At 48.7% G+C, this 23543-nt stretch overlaps 1 protein-coding gene across 2 annotated transcripts in view; it reads left to right on the top strand.

Moving 5' to 3' along the window:
- Tent4a (terminal nucleotidyltransferase 4A) overlaps nucleotides 1-21394 on the top strand; it is a 36838-nt gene extending 15444 nt beyond the window's left edge. The window contains exons 2-13 of one of the 2 annotated variants that reach the window (XM_036206888.1): nucleotides 6388-6511; nucleotides 7416-7462; nucleotides 9320-9440; nucleotides 10455-10562; nucleotides 11358-11486; nucleotides 12564-12777; nucleotides 14567-14693; nucleotides 15585-15685; nucleotides 16240-16412; nucleotides 16943-17101; nucleotides 18004-18168; nucleotides 19240-21394. In XM_036206888.1, coding sequence (XP_036062781.1) covers nucleotides 6388-6511; nucleotides 7416-7462; nucleotides 9320-9440; nucleotides 10455-10562; nucleotides 11358-11486; nucleotides 12564-12777; nucleotides 14567-14693; nucleotides 15585-15685; nucleotides 16240-16412; nucleotides 16943-17101; nucleotides 18004-18168; nucleotides 19240-19431 — 1660 coding nt within the window. In that variant the 3' untranslated portion in view covers nucleotides 19432-21394. Of the gene's footprint in view, nucleotides 1-6387; nucleotides 6512-7415; nucleotides 7463-9319; nucleotides 9441-10454; nucleotides 10563-11357; nucleotides 11487-12563; nucleotides 12778-14566; nucleotides 14694-15584; nucleotides 15686-16239; nucleotides 16413-16942; nucleotides 17102-18003; nucleotides 18169-19236 lie in introns of both variants that reach the window. The other variant, XM_036206887.1, reaches the window with a different exon arrangement.
- The last annotated feature ends 2149 nt before the right edge of the window (nucleotides 21395-23543 follow it).

Here is a 23543-nt window from a genome sequence, read left to right as displayed (position 1 = left end):
GGACTCAGCGGCTCTGCCAGCACTGGCAGAGCTCTAGTGAAACGCTTTCTCCACGGTGTGACTACTGCTGAAGCTAAGCTCTTGCTCTGCTTTATGAGGAAGAACGTTGCCTGCTGAGTGGCTCCAGGACTTTTGCAGTGTCCTTGGGTATGCTCTGCCTGGGTGGCAGTCTTGGATCACTGAGGGTGCATATGGGCACCTCTTATAACCCCTAGGGCTCTGGAAGGTTTTTGGACTTCTGTCTGTTTAAAGTCCAGACTGACAAGATTGATCACTAAGCTGCAGGGTGCTCCCTTTCCATCTCTTGTGTATACTAGCTGGTATTAACCTGTTGTAATTAGTTTCCTGATATGGGAACCTCAATTGAGAAGTTGCCTAGATCAGACTAGCCTGTGGGCATCTGGGTGGAAGATGGTCTCCTTGTTAATTATGTAGGAGGGGTACCAACTGTGGACAGTGCCATTCCCTGGGCAGGTGGTCCTCGGCTGTATGAGAATTCTAGCTAAGTGTGAGCCTCAGTGAACCCTCAAGCACTATTCTCTGGGGTTGCTGAATTCCTGCTGGGATGTCCCTCAGTGATGGCTGTGACCTGGAAGTGCAGCCACCACTTTGCTTGGGTCAGTGTTTTATCACAGCAATACTTTAACCCTAGCCTCCCTTGGTGCCCCCAGGGAGTAGCTGCTGCTAGAGACTTTTCTTCTCTCCTTAGCTTCCTGAGGCCAAGCCCTCACTCACCTCTGTAGTATAGCTGTCATCCTCCTGCTTGTGCCTCCACATCCCATTCAGCAGCCTGTGTAGAAGATGGGCACCAGCAAGGTCCTGCGGCCACTCAGAGCAGCCAGTGGGAGTCCCACAAACACCCATGGCCAGCACCAGGCTGCTTCCTTCCTCTTGTTTTGAGCCTGCAGATGTAAAAAAAAAAAGTGTTTGATAGTCTGGTTCAGGGTTTCCTAATTTGTTTCTGATTCAAAGTTTTCTAATTTGTTCAGATAGTTGCCTTGTGCCATAATTAAATAAGTGATTTATAATTAGTTCATTAACTGTGCTAGTTAATGATGCTTTAAGGAAGATTATCTGCCCTCAGAATAGTAGAAGCAGTTGTTTGATTCCCTCATGGATACTTGTATTTGTCATTTGTTTAGCAGCCTGTTGCTTCTTAGTAAAGAGGTAACTGCAGCTCAGTGCCCTCGTATCAAAGAAAGCTGCAAGACCCTTCCTGTCCTGGATGCTCTGTGTACCCTAGTTGGTATTAACCTACTGTAGTTAGCCTTAATTGTCAGCTTCACAGGGGTAGGGGTGTGTGTGTGTGTGTGTGTGTGTGTGTGTGTGTGTGTGTGTGTGAGAATTGTATCAGTTAATTTCACCAAGCTGTTTTCTGGCAAAAAAGGTGCCTGAAGTTAAAGGTTCTGGTCTCTCAGAAACTACTGTTTGTAAAGTTTTTTGAGGTGTGGTTTTGCACACCGTTAATGCCAGTACTTGTGGACAAAAGCAGGTGGATCTGTCTGAGTTTAGGTCAGCCTGGGCGACATAGCAAGTTTCAGGTCAATGAAAGCTGTGCAGTAAGACCATGTCTGAAACCAACAACAGTAAACCCCAAAACAACAGTAAACCCCAAAACAACAGTAAACCCCCAAACAACAGTAAACCCCAAAACAACAGTAAACCCCAAAACAAAAGCTTTTGAAGGAAAAGTTGGAGGAAGAGAGGATCAGCTGACAGCTGAGGACGGTTTTCAGTGATTTGTACTGGAGTGCAGCCCGGCCATCACGTGCCAATAGAATTGTGAGCTGAGAAGATGAATGCCGGGCTCTAGGTAAAGGAGGCAAGTGTGGACAGTTGGAGAGCTGTGGACCTGTGGGGCGCTGGAGCTGTGACTGGGCAAGTTGATACTGTGGTACCAGCTGCTCACAGTTGGATCACATCCAAGGAGGGTAACCCATCCTTGCTGAGTGTGCTCTTTCTCACTTGCACACACACACTCTTTCTGATTCACTGTTTGTGTTATGTAGATGAGTGTTTCACCTGCATGTATGTCTGTGCACCACCTGGGTCCAGAATAAGGCATTGGGTTTCCTGGACCTGGAGTCCAAATGGTTAGGAGCCTCCATGTGGTGCTAGGGACAGAACCTGAATCCTCTGCCAGAGCAACAGATGCTTTTAGCTCGGTTGTCTCTGTAGGTGTCCCCATCACACTCTTGATGCCCCTTGCTCATAGAATCCTTCTTCCCTCTCTTCAGCTGGACTTGTGGAGCTTGGCCTGGTGCTTGGCTGTGGATCTCTGCATCTGCTTCCATCAGTTACTGGATGAAGGCTCATGTTTGTCTTTCTGAGTCTGGGTTACCTCCCTCAAGATATTTTCTAGTTCCATCCATTTGCCTGTCCAGTCAAAGAGAGGGAAGAAGGATTCTATGAGCAAGGGGCATCAAGATCATGATGGGAAACCTTCAGAGACAACTGAACCAAGCTAGTGGGAACTTATGAACTCTAGACTGACAGGTGTGGAGCCTCTGTGGGACTGGACAAGGCCCTCTTCATAAGCGAGACAGTTGTAGCTTGGTCTGCTTAAGGGGCCTCCTGGCAGTAGGATCAGGATCCATCCCTGGTACATGAGCTGGCTTTTTGGAGCCCACTACCTATCATGGGACACCTTGCACAGCCTTGATGCAGGGGGAGGGGCTTGGACCTGCCTTAACTAAATGGATTAGGCTTTGCTAAATCCCCATGGGAGGCCTTGACTTGGAGGAAGTGGAAATGGAGGGTGTGTTGGGGGGGGAGGAGGGAGGAGGGAAGAGAAGGGGATCTGTGGTTGGTATGTAAAATGAATAAAAAATTTCTTAATTAGAAAAAACAAAAAGCAGATGCTCTTAGCCCCTGAACCATAGCTTCAGCTCCAACTCAGTTTCCTTCAGTAAAGACACTGCTGTCCCTCAGCATTAGGGTGCTTGCTCTCTTTGCCCACTCTTCCTGTAGCTGTTCTGTCTAAGCCATCCTTGCTGCAGGCTGTGGTTCTGCTCTGCTGCTCATTTCCTTGTGTTCTTTACTGGAGGCAGTGCAGCTCCTGGCCTAGGGTTGAGAAGAAGGAAAGGCAGCACCTTTGGACAGCTTCCAAGTTGTGCTGGTTGCGGGTGGGGAGTAGAGGAGCCGGCTCTGCCCAGGCAGGAGCAGGAAGAAGGGTAGGAACCAGGAACCCAGGTACCTGCTTCGCCTGCCTTGGATTTTTGCATAGATGGTTTGGGTGTAGCACTTCCACAGTGGAAACCATCCTCCCTCCCAGGATGGCTATTGCTTTCCTTGGTAGCTGGATTTGCTATGCAGTGATTTGGTTTGGCTTTGTAGCTGTGGTCTTTTCTTCTTAAAAATAGCCCAGTGATCCAGGCTCCATGCCCCTGATTTGGGTATGAAGGGCAGAAACTGATGGAATGCACAGAAGAGTCGTGAGAAAATCTGTTCTATTTCCCTCTGGTGTTCTAAGATGGTCTCATGTAGTCCAGGCCACTGTCAACTCTCCATTCTCATGCCTCTATCTCCAAGTGCTGGGATAATAGATGTGGGTCACCACACTCAGTCTGCCATTACCCCTTGAATGGATTTGGACTTCCAGGAAAATGATTATAGAGGAAAACTACCTTGTTTTTCTGTGAACTTTAATTTTCAGTAGAAAAATATACTAGAAAAGCCAGCCGTCTAGTATTCTCATGGTGAAAACTAAAGCTAACCAAGAAGCCCCTGGTCTGGCCATTTTCATCCCCAGAATAATCACAAAGTACCCAGTTCAGACACTGCAACTTTCAGTGCAGTCCCTGTCCCCCATGGAATTGGAGCTAGGTTGGCCTGTGGGCCAAAAGCCATCCTCAGTATCTCAGAGACAAGCATGGTCCCCTTGGTTACAATGTTCTGTTCCTACACTGTAGGAAGAACAAATGGAGAACAAAACTCAGGATGCTCTGGGAATCCAGCACTACAAGGTAGTGGCAAGCATTGCACCAGAGGCTGGTGATAAAGGTTGAGCACAGCTGGGCTGCTTTCCCAGGGCACGCAGCCTGGCAGTTGGTGAGTGGCAGGCCGTAGTGTATGAAGACAAGGTTCTGACAGAGTGCACACACAGGCCTCTGGCACGTCTCTTGGTCGTCTTCCTTCTTTGCACCTAGTGGAGGCTCTAGGAGGAGTGGAAGCAGGGCTCCCACCAGGCTCCTGGGCCACTGGAAACCTGTCCTTTAGCTGGCAGCTGCCTACATGCACAGCAGTGGCTTTCTCACTGGGGCAGTGCTGACCACAGCAGGGTTAGCATCAACTCCCACTAGCTATGGGATGCTACCTCTGTGGCCCATGAGAGCTGGAACGTGAGGCAGCCACAGGCTCTTGAGGTCTGCCCAGACATGACAGTGATGCTCTGATTGCCCATGTCTGTTAACAGCTGCCATCATCAATCATCAGAGATCCTGTCCTTACTGACTCAGTTTTATGGTGCCTTCATGACCCTGCCTCCTCCCAGGAAAGGGCAACAGGAGGCTTGGCTTTTTGTCTCACCCCCTTGTCTGAGTTAGGGTTTTTCTTGCTGTGGAAAGACACCATGACCGTGACAACTCTTACAAAGGAGAACATTTAATTGTGGCTGGCATACAGTTCAGAGGTTTAGTCTCTTATTGTCATGGCAGGAATCATGTCGGTCTGCAGGCAGACATGGTGTGGAGAAGGAGCTGAGAGTTCTATATCTGGATCTTCAGGCAGCCAGAGGTGAACTGGCTTGAACTCCTGAGACCTCAAAGCCCTCCCCCTAGTGACACACTTCTTCCAACAAGGCCACACCTGATAGCACCGCTCCCAAGGGATCAAGTATCCAAACCCATGAGTCTATTCAGACCACCACACCCTCATCTCAGAGGCACCAAGACAGTCTAGCAGCAGCAATATTCTGTTCTGAGAACACAAAGCATGTGTTCTTGACTGAGTTTTTCCCAGAAGAGTAGTAATGTTTACATTCCATTTATCACGATTTCAGACAGGACCACAGCAGTGGAATGAGAGCACCTGTGTTCTGAAGGGTACCACTTCTTCCTTGGGCACCTAGGTCGGCTGTAGCCTTACTTACTTGGAGGGCCACTCTCTCTTGGCCCGAAGTGAGTGATGAACCATCTGAGCGCACACTGTGTTTTATTGGTGGGTGTTTGCCCTGGAGCAGAGGACTTGTCACCTCCCGGTGTCCTCCTGGTGACTTCCCCTGAGGCCTGGGGAGCAGGAAGGTAACTGTTTTGTACTGTTGGTGTTTCAGACATAGCTTCAAAGAAGGTTGGCTGTGTGTTCTGCTTTGCTAGTGAAGACTGGAGCCACATTTGGCCATCGGACCTCTCTGTCTACAAGATGTGTGAGTGTGGCCAGTCTGTGAGCTGTGCGTGAGATTTTAGTGAGCTGGCCTCTGTCCTGCTGTGGTTTGGGCCAGTTATTTGTCTTCTCTGTCTCTGTGTTGGCCTGTTTCTGAACCCTGTTCTTGGGCTGTGAACTCTACTGTTCTCATCCTGAGCTGCGGAGACCTGGGGCTCTTGGGCTCCTGTGGATGTTCATGAATCTTTCCTGTCTCAGGCTGTGTGTATTGCCTGTCATGAGGCATCCAGTGGAGGTACCTGTGGTTCAGGAGGCCTTGATGGGACCTGCACCTTTGGCTGGCTGCTGTACTGCACGGTGGCAAAGTGCAGCTCTCAAACTGACATTGTTTTGAATGTATCTTTAAAGGCTAGTCAGAAATACACTGATGTTTGGAACTGACAGGAGTTCACCTGTGCAGGCAAACTGTACTGTGAGGTTTCGTGTGCTACAAAGTTTTCATTTCATTCTGTATTTTCATAGAAAAGAAACTTGGGGCTAGAAAGATGCCTCAGTAGTAAAGAGCACCTGGGCTTGATTCTCAGTGCCCATATGGCAACTCACTGCTGTGTGTAACTCTAGTTCCAGATCTGATGCCCTCTTAGGGCCTCTGAGAGTACCATGTGTACAAGTGGTGCAGAGACATGCATGCAAACAAAACTCCCATACACATAAAATAAATAATAATATAAAATTAAATAAGCTGGGTTTTTTATAAGTTTAATTTTTATTTTATGTGTATGGTTGTTTGTTGTGTGTTCTGTGTACCATGTGTGTACAAGTGCCTTTGGAGACCAGAAGAGGGCATCAGGTCCTCTAGAACTAGAATTACAAAGAATTGTGAGCCACCCTGCTGGTGCTAGGAATCCAACCTGGGGTTCTCTGGAAGAGCAGCCAGTGCTCTTAACCACTGAGACATCTCTCCAGTCCCAGAAGCTGGGTTCTGAGTGGCTCCAAACATATTTTAATCTATAGAAAATGGTAGGCTTCTGCTTAATCGTAACTTTTTTTTTCTCTTTTATCCACCAGGCTTCATGAGGAAATAATCGATTTTTATAACTTCATGTCCCCTTGTCCTGAAGAGGCAGCCATGAGAAGGGAGGTGGTGAGACGGATCGAGACCGTGGTGAAAGACCTCTGGCCGACCGCCGAGGTGGGCGTCTGTCATGGCACCACACACACACACACACACACACACACACACACACACACACACAGTCAGTGTGAATGCCCTGTGATTGTTTTGTCAGCTGTATCCACACCCCCATGGTGGGTGTAGTGGCCTCTCCAGGCACAGTCCTGGGCAGCGTCACCTGGGAGCTGCTTAGAAAAGCACTCTCCACTCTTGCATTGCTGAGTCAAACTGTGGAGTGGTTCAGTCACTGGTCAGCTCACCAGTGCTCTGTTGGGTGAGGACCTAAATTAGCTGAAAGATTCATTCCTATCTATACTCTCATATTCATTTATGTATCCTCCCGCCCCTCTCCCTTGCCCTTCCTCTCTCATTCTTGTTTTAAATTCTCCGGAAGGTTAGAAATCGCCTCCTGTCCCACCCCACTTCAGTCACTGCACTTCATAGCATGTAACATGTTTGTTTCATTAGACATTGCAAATACAAGTGGAGCATGGTGGGGCTGCATGCCTTTAGTTCCAGCACTCAGGAGGCAGAGGCTGTGAGTTCAAGGCTAGCCTGGTCTACATAGTAAGTTCCAGGACAGCCAGAGCTACATAGCGAGACCCTGTACATACCTACATAGAGAGAGAGAAAATTGCAGTGTCCATAGGACCACACTCTCACACGATGAGTAAGTGTCTGTGGAAATGAGGTACATGGGTATTTGTAGTTCTTCCGCAGGTACCATACAGTATGTCATCTGTGACCAGGTAGCTAATAGCCTAGCCTGGATTTTGATGTAAACATACAAGGAATTTTCTAGTTTGTTGTAGTATTTCACCTGCTTCCTCCCCTAACTTCCAAGCTGGTTTTCTTGTTTACTCATGTTTTGCAAGGCATAATAGGAGTCTGCTGACTTGACCTGTGGGGCATTTTCTTTCAGGTGCAGATATTTGGCAGCTTTAGTACAGGTCTCTATCTTCCAACAAGGTGAGTGCCACAAAGATGGCTGTGTGCTTTAGTGTTTGTTTATGGAGGTGCGAATAGCCAGCTAACGGGAAGGATTGTGGAGCACGGCGGGACGATAGGCGGAACGGGAATGTACATTAGTATTAAGGCACCAAATTGCTTGCTTGGCATTTTTGTCTTGCATTTAATTTCTTATGGTACAGAAATGTTGGACATTAGGGACAAGATGAATGGGAGTTGTCTTAGTCTCCTGATACAGTAACACAGTACCACAGGCTGAACTGTGAACACTGTCTTAGTCTCCTCTACAGTACCACAGTACCACAGGCTGAACTGTGAACACTGTCTTAGTCTCCTGATACAGTAACACAGTACCACAGGCTGAACTGTGAACACTGTCTTAGTCTCCTCTACAGTACCACAGTACCACAGGCTGAACTGTGAACACTGTCTTAGTCTCCTCTACAGTAACACAGTACCACAGGCTGGACTGTGAACACTGTCTTAGTCTCCTGATACAGTAACACAGTACCACAGGCTGAACTGTGAACACTGTCTTAGTCTCCTGATACAGTAACACAGTACCACAGGCTGAACTGTGAACACTGTCTTAGTCTCCTCTACCGTAACACAGTACCACAGGCTGAACTGTGAACACTGTCTTAGTCATCTGATACAGTAACACAGTACCACAGGCTGGACTGTGAACACTGTCTTAGTCTCCTGATACAGTAACACAGTACCACAGGCTGAACTGTGAACACTGTCTTAGTCTCCTGATACAGTAACACAGTACCACAGGCTGAACTGAGAACACTGTCTTAGTCTCCTCTACAGTAACACAGTACCACAGGCTGAACTGTGAACACTGTCTTAGTCTCCCTCTACAGTAACACAGTACCACAGGCTGAACTGTGAACACTGTCTTAGTCTCCCTCTACTGTAACACAGTACCACAGGCTGAACTGTGAACACTGTCTTAGTCATCTGATACAGTAACACAGTACCACAGGCTGAACTGTGAACACTGTCTTAGTCTCCCTCTACTGTAACACAGTACCACAGGCTGGCTGAACTGTAAACCATAGAAGCTTATTTGGCTCTCAGTTTTGGGGACCGAAAGCCCAAGATTCAGAGGCCACATTTGGATCAAACGCTTCCTTTTTGTAACTAACACACCTGTGTGTCAGTGGTCTTGATCCACTAACTTGGTCACTAAGACAGTGCCCCCAGAATCTGCTCACATCAGAAAGGCACTGGTGATGTTTGTTGGCAGCCACATTTCAGTGAGGGTCTTTGGGGAAGGGATGAACATTGGTTTTACAGCAAGTACTGGGGGATGGGGATGTGGTTGCAATAGTGAATAGAAAGCTTTAATGAATAGTCCAGCACAATTCTGTTTGGACAGTATTTCATGAAGATCTTTATGTGGAAGAAGTGTCAGATTTACATCCTAAAATTGCCTTCTGGGTTTGTATTTTCATGTGCATAATGTGTAGGTGGTTTCTGTTGTACAAGCTATTTAGCATTTGGAGGCTAAAATGACTATGATGTCAGAACTTAGGGGCCCTAGAAGCCGAGCAGATTCAGTCCTCAGAGATCCCTGGGCCATCAGGCGAGCACCAGTAACAGTAGCTGTCTGGAGAGTGGTATATTCATTTCACCCCTTGATTACGGGGGCTTTGAGGACCTTTTCATGCTTGGTTTGCATAGTTACATGGCTCAAGAGCTGCATTCAGTGCCCAGCGCTTAGGTGCTTAGGGATTCTGCTGTTACCTTGTGGTGTAGAGGCAGCATGCTGTGGTGCTGGCCTCCCACATGGGAAGGCATCTCCTGGTGAAGTGTGTTGTGACTGAGGTGTATTTCTCTTCTGACCAGTGACATAGACCTGGTTGTCTTTGGAAAGTGGGAACGTCCTCCATTACAGCTGTTGGAACAAGCCCTTCGGAAGCACAATGTGGCTGAGCCGTGCTCCATCAAAGTCCTTGACAAAGCTACAGTGAGTATGGGGGCCTGACAGCTCATGTGAATAGGAGTCCCCACATGGTGCCAATGTCCTCTGATCTTCCTGACAGTGGTTACTGCCTACATTTTGAAGACTGTCCTCTTGTGGTATAAACATGCAAGTGACCGTCTTCATGCTTAGCCAGCAGGGGAGCTGTTTGGTGATAGTTGGACTTCTTGATATTTGTGAGCTCTTCATTCTTGGCCCTAAGAGACAGAATTGTGTTCGTGTACATCCAGGAAGTAGGAGGAAGAGGAAGAAAGCTAGGGAGAATCCTGCATTCCTTGTGCTGTGGGCAGGAGTGCAGCGTCGGGGCCTGTGTGACTGTGCTTTCTATATGGGAAAGACAGCATGCTAGCTTACATTGAAAGGGGAACACCTAGAGTCCCCTCTGCTGCCCAGAGCTGTGTCTTCATAGGAAAGGGCCCCATCTCAGAGGCTGGAGGGTGTTCGTGTGGGGTTTGTCACAGTGGCTCAGGTGTCCCTGGCCTTGGTATGCACCAGTACCAGCTCTGCCACCATGGATTCAGATCTTGGGGTGCAAAGGGATTTGTGTGTGGTGCTGCAGCCTGTCTGTTTGTATCAGCTGCTCCAAAATAAGTATGGTAGTGTTACTGCTTATTTCTCAGTGTGTCTGACCCCTTGCCCCCAAGTCTACCAAGCAGAAATGGGGCTTATCTTTGAGCATGTGTGATAAGGTTTCTTAGGGTACATATTGCAGGTCAGGCCTTCCCCCCTGTGTCCTCTTTCTCAGGCTCCTGTTCCCTTCTGGCTCTCCCACTTCAGAGTCAGCCTGTAGGAGCAGGTGCAGTGGGAATCCTGCTGTGAGGGAGGAGGGGAGATGGACATCATTTGGGTCTCTATGACCACTGAGATGAACTCTTGACAGAGCCCTTCTCTTTAATACTGCTGTTGAGGACTGCTCATTCCCGTTTGTGAAGAGAGAGAGGTGGATGGATGGCTAGAGAATGTGGATGTCAAAGCGGTTTTTGAATCAAATCTTCACAGGTGCCAATCATAAAGCTCACGGACCAGGAGACTGAAGTTAAGGTCGACATTAGCTTTAACATGGAGACTGGCGTCCGGGCGGCAGAGTTCATCAAGAATCACATGAAGGTACGGCTGTCACAGGTCCACAGTAAAGACAAGGAGTGCGAGATCCTAGCACTCATTTTTCTCATGAACGTTAAAAACTTTGGTATGGGGCCTTGTTAGTAATACAGATGATGCAATTATGAGTACCCTTTAGTGGGGTTTCTAGAGGAACTCCAGAAGTACATGGCTGTTTTTCTGATTTACTTGGAGTAACTACTTCCTAACATTGAGCCTCATTTTAGAGAGCTTGGGAGAAATGTTCTTTCTGTTAGTGCACAGCCTTGTTCCCGGCTCAGGGCCACACTCACAAGTTGAGGTGGACATTCCTTCTGTGGGTCAGCTCCCTTTGGAGGCCTCAGTGCCTCTGCGTGTGAGAATTGGCTTGGTGCTTGAGCTGATGCCTTCTGGAGCTTTGACCAGGCTGTTGGTAGTCAGGCAGACGGCTCCCTCCTGAACAGAGCCCTGGGGTCTTCTGTCTGTCATCCACTTTGTTGTTGGATCTGCAGCGTTTGCACCCTAGAGGACACTGGATCAGTCTCTCCCCATATCCTAGCCTCCCTGATTTCCTTCTGCTCACAGCCTGAGTGCACCTGCTTACTCCCTCAAAGTGCTCAGGACTCTTGTGACAGGGTCCTCCTGTGTCCCACCCACTGAGTCACTACTAGGGGAGAGAGGACCTTTTCATACTCCCTCAGCTAGTGTGAATCCTTAAGCCTAAAACTGGAGACAATTCTTGTTTGGAGGTGGGGGCAAGACGATGGATAAGTAGTTCTTTCTCTTGTCAGCTGACTGGCACGTGTTTGCTTGGCTTTACAGAAGTACTCGCTACTGCCGTACTTGATTTTAGTGTTGAAGCAGTTCCTCCTGCAGAGGGATCTGAATGAAGTCTTCACAGGAGGCATCAGCTCCTACAGCCTCATCTTAATGGCCATCAGCTTCCTGCAGGTTAGTGGGTCTCCTCTGAACCGGTTCTCTTGACGGACATGGTTGAATGGCTCAGTTTTTATTCCCTGAGTACCCCTGATTTGAGGTAACACATTTCGGTTATCTTGTAAGAACAGTTACGATGTGCATGTCACCTTGAGAGGGGTTCCCAGGGCCTCCTGGTGTGCTTGTTAATGGAGTCCGGACCTCACAGGGCCATATGGACAGTTTGGGATTGCTATTTCCTCTCCACCTTCTGTGCCTGTGTTAGAGCCCAGCTGCCTCAGGCTGGACCTGGTGTATCATCATGCTCATCTCACAACTGCCTGAGGGAAGGAGGCCAGGCCCTGGACTGGGCTGACTGGAGCATCCGATTTCACTCAAAGGCAGAATGCCCTGTTCTTTGGAAGAGGTTAGATCCAGGAACCCAGAGCTCTGATGTCACAAGGGATCTCTCCTGGGGGAGCTTCACTTCATGCTTCAGCTCCTGTGCTTCCAGACATGTGTATTAGTGAGACATGACCCTCACCATCTAGAATTGCGCAAAGGACAGAGTTCTCTGTGTGGCTAAGGAGACTGAGCCATACACAACCCTGAGTGCTTGAAGTGTGACCAGTGAGACTGACAGGTGCTGCTTACGCTCATTCCTTAGTGCTGGCTGCACATCACTGGCACTTAGGAATTGTCGGGACAGTGGGCAGGGGTCCGAAGGAGCTTTGGTTTTTGAAGAGAGTGGTGATGACCTGGGCCTGACAGTGGTGTGTATGAAAGCAGCCTATGAGGTCCCTGTGCAGAGTTAGGCTTAGTCGCTCACATTCTGGTTCGCATTCTTGTTCACGTGCTGTGTGGCTCTGTTCAGTGTCATCCTGCCACCTACTGGTGGCGTTTCAGGATGATGAGAGTTGCAGACTGGAAAATGTACCAACTGTTGGGCAGCATGAGGCCAATTAGATGCCTGTGTTTGGAAGTCGTGGTCTGAGTGGCTGACGGGTGGCCTAGGGCTGTTGAGTGGGGACTCCTGTCACTCTGGAGAGGCTGCTAGGTGAGGTCTGTAGTGTACCTTGAGCTCATATGTCTGTGGCTGTGCTGCTTTTACAGTTACATCCAAGAATTGACGCCCGAAGAGCTGACGAAAACCTTGGAATGCTTCTTGTAGAATTTTTTGAACTTTATGGAAGAAATTTTAATTATTTGAAAACTGGTATTAGAATAAAAGAAGGAGGTGCCTATATCGCCAAAGAAGAGATTATGAAAGCCATGACCAGTGGGTACCGACCGTCGATGCTGTGCATTGAGGACCCCCTGTTGCCTGGTGAGCTTACTCCTCTGGCTGGGAGCACAGTGATGGTTTTTGTGTCTGCGGATCTCAGTGGTGACACTTCCAGGAGTCCTTATCTAGCTAGTTTACTGCCTTTTAAAGTGTTTACATTGTGTAAACCCCAGAATTAGGAAAGGTTAACCACTGTATCCTTACAGAAACCATTCACTTCTGGGAAGAAGCTTGTACCAGTAAGTGCGAAGTCTCCCCCAGGTGGTTCTCCCACTGCTTTCCTGTGTCCTGGTGAATGTTGCTTACTGGGTGGCCGAGCTAGAAATCTCCCAGCCTCACTCCCATTGGCTTGTGTCACCATGGTAACAGTTGGTCTTTAAATCTTTGCCAATCTGATGAAGCCATGCTACAGATCCTTGTTTAATTATGTTCCTCTCTGATGGTTACTGTTCAGTTCTGCACATGCCTGTTGAGCATCTCTGGGGTGAGATACCTATGCTGGTGAGAGACTCGGTGATGGGGAGGTGACAGGATGGTTGTGACGACCACAGGTCCCTGCTGCTTTGTCTTTTTCTCATGGGATTGCATGAGCAGCAGCTGGGGTCTGCTGAGCAGGCTCCTCACAGGCTTTCTGTGTTAGGGGACCTTATCCCTCACAACACTCCCACACCCCTATGTTAGGGACTGTCCTACACTACACTCCTATACCCCTACATTAGGGACTGTCCCTCACTAGACTCCCACACCCCTACATTAGGGGACCTTGTCCCTCACTGGACTCCCACACCCCTACATTAGGGACTGTCCCTCACTAGACTCCCACACCCCTACATTAGGGAACCTGTCTCTCACTACACCCCTATACCCCTACATTAGGGACTGTCCCACATTACACCCCCACACCCTGGGTTGTGGTTTCATTTGTGTTTGTTCCTGTTCATTATTTATTTATTTTATTATCCTAAAATTTAATGATCATTTTAATAGTGTTTCATTGCTTCCAGGGTAATTTCTTTAAGAATCTACTGGAAGAAAATATACTGACAGTTCTACTCAGCTGTCTTTAAGTGGCATGACACACTGCATAGATGGGGAAGTGTGGTTTTCTGGGAGTGCTGTGGGGGTGTCTGTTGGACCATCAAGCTGTAGACACCCCTTATCTTCAGGTGTTGGTTTCAGTGTACCTGTATCAGTACTGTTCTGTACCTGAGTCTAGGAAATGAAATTCCCATGTCCTCCCTACAAAGTCCATACCTCCCCTGCCTGTGGGGAGTGAATGTGTGTAGGATTAAAGTTCCTCTTGGCTCTAGTCATGGCTTCATTGGTTTGCTCTGAGAGTTTCCACCCTCCCTCTTCCTTAAAGAGCATACTTCCACCAGTTCTGATAGTGTGCTCAGGTGAACTACCCCGTCACGCTGTGGGTCACTGTCAGGAATTATCCATGAGGTGGTTGATCATGGCAGGTCCACACTGCTGGGTGGGGTTTGGGATGTTGTGGATTTCCTTGTGATGTGGTGGGTTTCCTTGTGCATTTGTTCTTTTTCTGCCCCTGGGCACTTAGCAGAGCTCATGAACTGTCAGGATACCTGTGATTGTCTTTTCCCATTTGTGGTAGTAGACTGATCATGTGGAGTCTGATGCACTTCCATACCATGAGCTATGTGCTGCAGTCAGCAGCAACTCAGTGCTGCATTCACATGCCTATTGCATGAGCTCCTGACGTTGGAGGCATTTAGTGATGAGGCCCCGTTCCCAGTCCCTTGTCTAAGAAGTTGGGAACAGCAGGTGATGTTCAGGTCTGAAGCAGTGTGACAGTGGCCTTTCATTGCAGGAAACGATGTCGGGCGGAGTTCCTATGGGGCCATGCAGGTGAAGCAGGTATTTGACTATGCGTACATTGTGCTCAGCCACGCTGTGTCGCCGCTCGCCAGGTCTTACCCGAACAGGGACTCTGAAAGGTAATGGGTTCTGGGCTTCTCTCCTGTGGAGTGGCAGCTGCACTTTCTCTAGTTGTGTGTTTCAGTGACATTGGTGGGTACACTGTCATAGTTGAGTGGACCTTGGTGATCTTGGTGATTAAAAAAAGCCTGTTGGGATTCAGGATGGCTTTTGGGTGGCCCATGGTCTAGGGCTCATGAACATTGCTTGTGGGTGGTATTTATTAACATTTACTGATAGGGTGTTCTGTACTGGGGGCAGATTTCTGACGTCTAAAGCCTTGGGTTGGTGCTTGTCCAGCAGCCGTCAGGTGTGCACAATTAGCATGTGAGCAATTCTCTGAGCACACTGCTTTGCCCTCACCCTCATATGTAGCTGTCTTCCAGTCAGACATGTTTATCTCTGACTCCAGGTGTGCTGTTGTTTAGTATGTTGGGGGTAGATAGCAGACGGCTGGCAGGGGATGGAAGGGAAGGGAAGGGAAGAAGTGTGTGTTTCTGTCTGTTCCAGGGTGGGCTCTCCCAGGAAGCTGTTAGGAATGACACTGGCTTTATGTCCATTGGCCATACACAGTGTGGCAGGCCAGCCTTAGCCCTGTGATGGGCGTGTAGGGTCTCTCCTACTTGTGCGGTGGGAAACGAAATCAGAACTTCGTAACTGCTGTGAATGGGAGTCTGGGCTCCCCTAAGAAATGGATTGAAGCCATCATCTTTTGTAGACAGATCTTGGTTAAGGACATCTACATAGTGAACCTCCTTTTGTCCTACCATGATCTCAGGGTACGCTTGAATGTAAACTTGTCAGAACTCATGGATGTTTTGTAAAGTTCACTCAGTGCAGTTTCTTTGTCCTGAATGAGCCTCACACCTCACCTCACACCTGGTGTCGGTGTCCAAACTTGTTCTTTGCAGTACTTTAGGAAGAATCATCAAAGTCACCCAGGAAGTGATTGACTACCGGAGGTGGATCAAAGAAAAGTGGGGTAGCAGAATCCTTCCGTCTCCAGAGCTGGGTGAGAGACTGATATAATGTGAGGCCTGGCCCTCTATCCAGTTAGCACAGAAGCATCTCTTACCCTCTTGTAGGTTGCTCAAGCCAAGAAAGTGACTCCTTTTTCTACTTTTTCTGATAGGCCGTTCGTTCCATAAGCTCTGACCTGTAGAAATAGAAGTTGCAGTTGGCATGTGGGAAGGGGCAGGGGAAGGAACTGTTAATGTTGACTCAGCCAAGATTCTTGCATCCCAACATGTAAATTGAGATAGGTATTTTTTCGTTTCAAATCTTAGAATTCTGGTGTGTCATTGTATTTCAGAATTCTACATTTCTATTGGAAATACTTACTTTATGTTATAATTTATAAAAGCTACAGATAAGATTTATATACCCAGTGCTGGACAAATATTTTAATGTTTTCTGATAACTAGTTTAATGCACATTTAAAATTAGATTAATTCAGATTTAAGGTTTGGTTTGTTAGTCACACATGCAGCATTTCAGAGCTCAGTAGCCCTGTGCTGCCCACACATTGTACTAATTACTGAGCCAGGCTTTGCTTTCCTGCCCCAGACAACAGGATTAAGATAAAGGAGAGAATCAACACGTGCAATGGGGAGCAGATGAAGAGCCGGGAGCCCAGCTCCCCTTACAGTCAGCGCTTGACTCTGTCCCTGTCCAGTCCCCAGCTGCTCTCCTCAGGCTCCTCTGCTTCTTCCGTGTCCTCGCTCTCTGGAAGTGATATTGTGAGTAGGCTTTTGCTCTTGACTGTTTCCCTCATCTGTGGGGTGGTGTCGGTGTCCTTTTTATCTCTAGCACAGATATGCTCCTCCATCTTAGTCCCTTCCTGGATATTCATGGCTGCGTGCGTGCGTGCGTGCGTGCGTGCGTGCGTGCGTGCGTGCGAAGTCTGCTCAGCTTTCTTTGGCATAAGCCTTAACCCCAGGCTGTGTTGCTTACATGACCCATTGACCAAGGTAGTAATAGCACTCAGCCAAGCTGTGGACTTATTTTAGTGTTTTGTGTTTTTTTTTTTTTTTTAAATCTGGTTTAGAGATTTATAAACTGAAGCCCACGTGTCTCATCTGTATTTCCTATAGCCTAGTCTTCCTCAGTTTTGAAGTGACTCTGAGGAAGCGGGCTACACTTGGACCACCTGCCACTCAGCTGTGTTTGCTCTCATGACCTTTCCTGCTTGCCTCCCCGAGGGTGCCTGTCTGAGACCTCAGAAGCACACTGTGCTTACAACTCTCCTTGTTTCTGTGCTGGACTGTAGGACTCAGACGCGCCACCCTGCAGCACACCCAGTGTTTGTCAGCTCAGCCTACAAGCACCCACCACCCTGATGGCCAGCCTGCCCACAGCCTTGCCAATGCCCAGCAGCAAACCTCAGCCTGCTGCTTCCAGAACCCTGATCATGACAGCGAACAATCAGGTACAGCATCCGAGGCAAGCAGTGTGAGCATAGATCAGTGTTTACTGTAAATTGAGTCTCCCGTAGGCACGTTTGACCCTAGGAATTGATGTGTTTTGATGGCTGCAGATTAAACCCGGGTCATTCTGTACGACGGTCTCTGGTGTGCTGGAATGTGATACAGTTCTTCAGAACTGAATGCCTCTGATGGTTGCTGTCTCAGTGTCCTGCACACAGTGTCTGGGCAATTCCCAGCATTACCCATTGCTAGCTGAAGTAGACACTTTCTTTCCCTCAGAAGTTCAGTGTACAAACCATTGACGTGTTAGCATGGATTTGGACTCTCTGCTAATTACACATTGTTTGGGAACTTAATTCTTTCTAAAATGTATATAAAATCAATATAAAATATACTCAATTTTGTGTATACATACCAATTATTTATCAATTGGATTTGTATACACTCAATACCTTAAAGTGAAAGTAAACTGGGAGGTAGATGCAGGCGGATTCTCTGTGAGTTTGATGCCACCCTAGTCTACAGAGTAAGTTCCAGGACAGGCAGAACTACATAGAGAGACCCTGTCTCTAGAGGGGGAAAAATTAAAAAGCAGCTTTTTGAAATGGAGGGCAAGTGTAAAACAGCACAGAACATACAGATGTGTTTCCTGGATCACTTGGCCCTGCTGAGATCCAACCTACAGACCTGCTTTGAGGCTGTGAGCTGCTTAAGCACATGACCCCAGTTGGGGCACGTTTGCACAGTTCACCCCACAGTGGAGCTCAGACCCCAACTAGTGCACACGTGGAGCTTCAGTTGTTTAAGTTATTAAATTGTGTGCCAGATCAGCTTGATTGTCTTCTGGTAGGGACCTTGGTCCCCACCTCCCACTCTGGAGGCCTCTGTTTCTCTTTCCTTCTAGACCAGGTTTACTATCCCTCCGCCGACCCTCGGAGTTGCCCCTGTTCCTTGCAGACAGGCTGGTGTTGAAGGAACCACATCTCTGAAGGCTGTTCACCATGTAACTTCCCCAGCCATCCCCTCTGCATCCCCCAATCCACTGTCTAGTCCTCACCTGTATCACAAGGTGAGTGTCGGCTACTGTTGCCATTGAGCCTGGGCCCCTCCCCCTCGAAGACAATTCCAGAAAGTTTTAAAGGGGCTTTTGTGTCTTGGCTGTGCAGACTCATACTTGTCTTCTTTTGTAAATGGTGTTTAAAATGTTCTAGCCTGACAGTTTAAATGGTAGCACACTCAATTCTTCACTGGACTACAGTGTGAAGGAGAACAGGGGTCAGAGTTGAAGACTTACTTGGAGTTCAGTGTACTCAAGTTCAGTTTACCACATAGTTTGGGTTTTGAATCAAGAGGTAACGCCGAGCATTCCTCTTACAACAGCCTGTAGTGTGTGGCACTGTGTCATCCTGTCTACCCTGTCCCTGGCTTCCCTGCCAGGAGTGGGGAACTCGGTGCTGGACCATCCTTGGATGTCTTGCCAAGTCTCATTAGCCCTGGGAGTGCTTCATGCCCTGAGGTCCTGCTCCGTCCTCTAGGGCATTAGAGAGAGTCCGTGCATCCCGTGTGCAGGACCGTGAGCACACAGGGCTGGATGCTGTCCGGGACCCAGTGCAGTTTGGGCAGCAGTCATGCTGGCCGTCCTCACTCGGGGTTCCTCTTTGCTCGCCCCAGCCCAGTGTGCGCTGTCACTCATTCCTGACCGTGGTGTGCTGGCACGGGTGGGAGAGCACTCCGGCCTTCCGCTCTGCTGCCTTTTCTTCCTCCTGGGCTCCTGGACCTGGTGGGCTCACCCGACTTCCCAAAGCACCTCCTGTTGCTCTTGTGCACTTTGCAGTTGCTGAGAATAACCCAAAGCTGCGCTGCTGCCCGTAAAGATGCTGAGGAGCAGGCAGGCATGTGGGGCTCCTGTGTGTGATTCCAGGCCCCAGACAGGGCCCAGGGTTATAGGACCGTCTCATATATGGAGAAGCAGAACAAGTTACAAGTCTGTGGAGGACACGGAGTGAACTAAGGTTCTTGTCAGAGTGAAGGGTTGCCTCCTGCCCACTGCATATCCCAGCGGTGACGACGCGGCTGTGAGGTTCTTGTCATCTGTGGTCTGCATGCTGCACTCCAGCCTTGTTTTCTGTCTTTCCAGCAGCACAGTGGCATGAAACTGTCCATGAAAGGCTCCCACAACCACACCCAGGGTGGCGGCTACAGCTCTGTGGGCAGTGGAACCGTGAGGCCTCCTGTTGGCAACCGAGGACACCACCAGTACAACCGCACCGGCTGGAGGAGGAAAAAGCACGCGCACACGAGGGACAGCCTGCCTGTGAGTCTCAGCAGATAATGGCTCCTGGCTGCTCCCACCCCAGACTGCCCATAGGCCTCGGGTACCCCAGGGAACCGAGACCAACATCCAGCACCTCCACCGTGGGCTGCCGAGTGCCGCCCAGCACTGGTCACTCTGCATGTTTGTGTGGTGGCCGCATCCATCTTACAGAGCAGCTCCATGTGCTCATCTGTGAAGCCTTACTACATGTGGATGTGCGTCTGCCTGCCTAGAAGTCTTCGTCCATGCCCACCAGGGCGGCTCAGGAGTGGCAGGGACCGGATGTGCTCGTGCGGGGGTTCTGCAGCCCAAGTCTGCCTGACCCAGGCAGAGTAGTTAAGCCCTGCTACATGTCTTTCTCATGGGAGTGTGCAGGCTGCCGTTTTACTGCCCTCATGTCTTGTTTGAAACTTTGGGACTGTTTTTCTATGTAAATATTGAAAACTTATGATTTGTGCAATAACTCAGATATTTTTTATTTAATTTCATATTTTCACATAAGTTATATTTAAGGGAGGAGGGAATTTTTTTTAAACACGCTTAGATCCTTTCCCAATTTGCATTTTCTAAGTTGGGTTCCTCGTGTTGGCTGGTTGTCTGTTAAGCGTCATTACATGAACACCGTGAGGAGGGGCTTGTGGGCTTTATTTTTTACGTCTTTTCTTTTGGTCAGATGCAGTGAAGGGGCCAGTCACCTTGATGGTTTTGTGAGGCGCTCAGTTCCCAGGCCTCCAGTGTACACCTGGCAGCCTTGCTGTAGGCCTTGGGCTGTGTCCTGCTCTGACCACAAGTTCTGACATTTTGGTTTGGGTTTTTAAAAACTAGACAGCAAATCCAGCATTTAAAAGTGCCAGAAGTAAAAACCTCGAAGGGGAGAAGAGGTGGTCACATCGTACAAATCGTAAAGTGTTGTGACTGTGGACGTGCTTCGGTCCCTTACGTGATGCGGTCTAGAGCCGTGGGCCTGGTGAGTATCATCACAGACAATGGCACCCAGATTAGGAATGTGGAGAAAGGAATTTCCTTGATTCCGTTGAGGAATCTGCATAGCGGTATGCACTCGTTCTGTTAAGAGCAAATATCTGAAAAGTACCTCCGCTGTTCAGGGCACGCGGGGAGTCTATTAATGTATCACAGGAGAGCACAGCCCAGCGTGGGCCCAGGAGCGGCTGGTGCCTGGCGTCAGAAGCATACAGGTATACTATGCAAGTAGTCTGCCACAACAACCACTGTCTTTGTTACTGTTTTTGGACAAGAATATATCCATCGCCTAACCCTGAGTCTCTGGAGCACCACAGTTGTCCTGGGAGTGCTTGCATCTTGTAGGCCCTCTGGCTTCCATTTCTAAAATGGGGTTCTGGCCCTGCTAAACACTACAGGTAGTTTGGTCTGGAAGTCCACTAGTGGAGAATGTCAAGGCAAGAAGCTGATTGCTGGGACTTGTGATTGACACACAGCAGTGGGGGTTGTAGATTGATGTCTGAATGTGATGGACGCCTAGCCAAGGACAAACTCTGCGTGTCTGGGTCTGCCTCTCGCTGCTGTGGTGGGGCCTATGGGAGACAGTCCAGAGCAGAGTAGCACATGGGGTCTGCAGCTCATGAGGAGTGGAATCATCCAAAATATTTAAAACTATTTAAATTGTGAAACCTGTTGCTAAAGAATATTTATGAACACTGGTCCATAGGCCTGTACTAATTACACATTAGCAATATTGACTGTATCTGCATTAAGGAGCCACCGTGGGGCCGTGCGAGTGACCCGCAGATGTGCGTTTTAAAGTACTGTCCCAGGCACAGGTATGTGTCCATCCCCCTAATGGTGAACCAGATGAATTGGCCTGGCTACCACTGTGGCCACATGCTACAGTTTGACAAAAAGATCATGTTTCAATTTTGTGTGTGGACAACAATGTGGACACTAAAATTGACATATTTTTATGTAAAGTTTTTCTATTCTTTGATTTTTAATAAACTTTAGAAACCAGCTTTGTGTTGACTAGATGCTTCCCTCTGAAGGTTGGGTGGTTTCTGCATTTGCTGCTTACTGGGTTAAATACGGTTCTGAGATCATCCCCATGGCCAGAGTGGTGATGGGTTGAGACTTCACTTGGTCAGACTTGACCTTTGCCATCACTTCCGCCAGCCCCATCTCAGTGTCCCGAAAGACCACTTCTCTCTTGGGGCTCCTGCCTCTCTGCACTCTTCAGCTAGGGTCCACGTCCTTTCTCCACTGCCTCCAGCTCCTGCTGACTCCAGCTGGTGCTGCCTGCCCTGCTCAGCTCACTGCAGTATTTGTGCCCAACCTGATTTAGCCTCTGCAAATCCCCTTCATGGGCTTTCTCCACATACTTTCCAGAGCACTCCTAGGCACACTGGCCGGGTTCCATGAGCACTTCTGGCTTGGGCCTGTCTTCTTTTCATATATAACCTAGACAGGGTTTCTGTATAAGTGCCCCCTAGGCTGCCAACTCAGTGGGTCTCAAGCATATCTCCTCTTGCTCCCCCAGCTTTGCAGCCACATGCTGTGGGTGGAGCGCCCTGGTCAGGCAGAGTGGCCCTGAGATCCGCTTTATTGGCTAGTTGTCAGCCTCTGCCAATCGCCTGACTGCATTCCTTCACCACTTAGAAGCTGCCATCCCTGTGTTCCCACTCCCTTCTAGGTCTCTTATACCTCCTCTCCAGGCTGCACGCCCCCAGCCCTTTCTCCCATATCACCAAGAGAGCCATCTTGTAAAGACACAGTGCGGTACCCAGTATTGGGTGGCAGATGAAGGGCAGTCCAATTGAGGACATTACCCTGGTATACAACCCTACCAGCTGACAGCCCCAGCCAAGGCCAGAGGGTGAGGTGTGGAGTTGTTGGGGACCCAGAGCAGGCAGGAAGGGACTGAGTCTCTAGAAGGACAGTGTTCTTTAATTGCTTGTGTTCTCCCTGCTGGGGAAGTGACCCTGCAGCCATCAGGCCACCCACCCAATCTTCTGTTTGTCAGTCTTCTGTCCCAGTTGACCTCCCTGCACCATGTCCTCAGGCTGTGAACTACTCCTTATACACACAGAGAGCTCCAAACTGTCACCCAGAAAGGCACTGATCAGCATAAACTGGTGTCAGACCTAAAGGGATTGATTGCTACATGAAGCTGGGCCATCAGTTTAAAGGTCTAATTGGCTCGAGGAATTAATTTATTATAACAGGCCAAACAAACATTTTAATGCCTGCTTCTCCCCTTTCCTGCATTCAGTCTTAGTGTTCTTTCATATTTAAGGTTCTTGGGGTCTTGGACAATTTGGAAGAGAGTATTTAATACAGATTTAATAATGTCACTTGGCATTCCGATGCAATGATTTATGAATGATTGCAGTACAACACAGTGGACACTGCCTGTTACCCAATAGCTGTTTTCCTTGATCACTTAGTAGCTTTACCAGTTTAAAGTGCAAAGTGAACTTACATTTACATAGAAAGTGAAGGATTTTTGATGTGTTTTCTAGATATCGGATGGTTACATTGGGTGCTCTGCATTGTGTTGGGTTCAGTGTTGCTTGGGGACATCAGATGCACAGTAAATATCTTTGTGCCCATGGGTGGCCAGGCAGACGGATCTACTCAAGTTACATTCTGAATTGAAGGCGAACTGTTTTGTAGCAGATCAGGGCCGGTCGCTCTCCAGGTCACTCTTCCCTGCTCCTCAAGGCCCTTCATCCAGACTTCTGCCCCATTCTGCCACCTGCTGGCACCCACCCCTACTGATGGGACAGCTGTATGTGGCCTATTTGCCTGGCCATATTGAACCTACCCTTCAGGAACTGTACATGTATGCCACAAAGGCCTTCTCAACATGTGACCAGCTTGCTGGTAACCAGCCCACCAAACATTCATCCCCACCTTTTATTGTAACTTCCATTTTTTTTTTTTTTTTTTTTTTTGGTATTGAACCCGCTTGACCTGTGCTAAGGAAGGCAGCTTTCACACACACTGCATCTTGGGCCTGGAACTGGAGCCTTTTTCATGGGAGGGGCAGCTCCCACATTGACGCCTGCACACCTGGAATGTCTGGAGAGGGACAAAGCCCTATCCACCCCGGTTTCTTTCATCTCGGTCAGGGGACTCCCTCCTCTGCCCATTCAGGG

This window comes from Onychomys torridus, chromosome 15 (genome assembly GCF_903995425.1).
Source record: "Onychomys torridus chromosome 15, mOncTor1.1, whole genome shotgun sequence".
Lineage (NCBI taxonomy): Eukaryota > Metazoa > Chordata > Mammalia > Rodentia > Cricetidae > Onychomys > Onychomys torridus.
The sequence above is the reverse complement of the archived record's forward strand: the minus strand, read 5'-3'. Positions and strand labels throughout refer to the sequence as shown.